The following is an 885-nucleotide window of genomic DNA, read 5'->3' as shown; positions in this document are numbered from 1 at the left end:
CCAAAGCCCGCACCCCCCCCAGCCAGCCCCTCCTCCCTGGGGCCCCGCGGCTCCACCGCGGCACCCGACGGCTGAGAAAACGACCGGCCCCGGTCCGCCGCCGACCCCACAGCAGGTCTGAGTCTCTCGCGATGGTGTCGTTCCTCCTGTCGCCGCTCCAGCCACGGGGTCGTGCCACGGGGAGGCCACTGGGCTCTCCCTGCTGCTGCCCACCCTCCTACTTGTACTCGGACAAGGCTTCCAGCGGCACCGGGAGCTGGGTGCAGGACATGAGGAGCGGGTGCATGGGGAGGAAGGGGTTGAAGGACTCTCCCTCCCGGTAGCAGGAGAGGATCCTCTCCTCCGTGTGCACGCCCTGGTGCACCGTCAGCTCCTTCTTGTGGCTGAAGATCTTGCCGCACTCGGTGCAGGGGTAGACCCGCTCCACCATGTGGGTGAGGTGGTGGGTCCGGAGGTTGCCCTTGTACTTGAAGCTCTTGCCGCACTCCAGGCAGGTGAAGGGCCGTTCGCCCGTGTGGATGCGCTTGTGCTTCATCAGCGTGGTCTTCAGGTTGAAGGTCTTGCCGCACTCCGGGCAGACGAAGGGGCGCTCGCCCGTGTGGATGCGCTGGTGGGTGATGAGGGTGCACAGGGCCAGCACTTGCCCGCCCTGGGGCGACCCCAGCCGGTCTCTGCCTCGCGGGCGCAGTGAGCACAGGAGAGGACAGCACAGCGCCGCACGGAACGGAATAGGAACGTTTCAGCCGGACGGGACCCACAACGACCATCTCATCCATCCGCACCACGGCCATCCCGCCCTCGGGGACCCACACTTTCGGGGCTCCCTGGGCAGTGTCGGGGCAAGGAGCGGGCAAGGCTGGGCTCAGCAGCGGGTCCTGCCCCACA

The 885-nt window shown here is 67.8% G+C and overlaps 1 protein-coding gene across 1 annotated transcript in view; it reads right to left on the bottom strand.

The window, feature by feature from the left end:
* The window catches only part of LOC104290583 (zinc finger protein 850-like), a gene marked incomplete at its 5' end in the record, with an annotated part of 11578 nt that overhangs the window by 6163 nt on the left and 4530 nt on the right, over positions 1 to 885 (bottom strand). The window contains one exon of the mRNA XM_009889696.1: positions 222 to 625. Within this exon, the coding sequence (XP_009887998.1) occupies positions 222 to 625 (404 nt within the window). The remainder of the gene's footprint in view (positions 1 to 221; positions 626 to 885) is intronic.

This window comes from Charadrius vociferus, unplaced genomic scaffold, assembly GCF_000708025.1.
Source record: "Charadrius vociferus isolate BGI_N301 unplaced genomic scaffold, ASM70802v2 scaffold678, whole genome shotgun sequence".
NCBI lineage: Eukaryota > Metazoa > Chordata > Aves > Charadriiformes > Charadriidae > Charadrius > Charadrius vociferus.
This window is presented reverse-complemented; position numbering and strand designations above follow the sequence as displayed.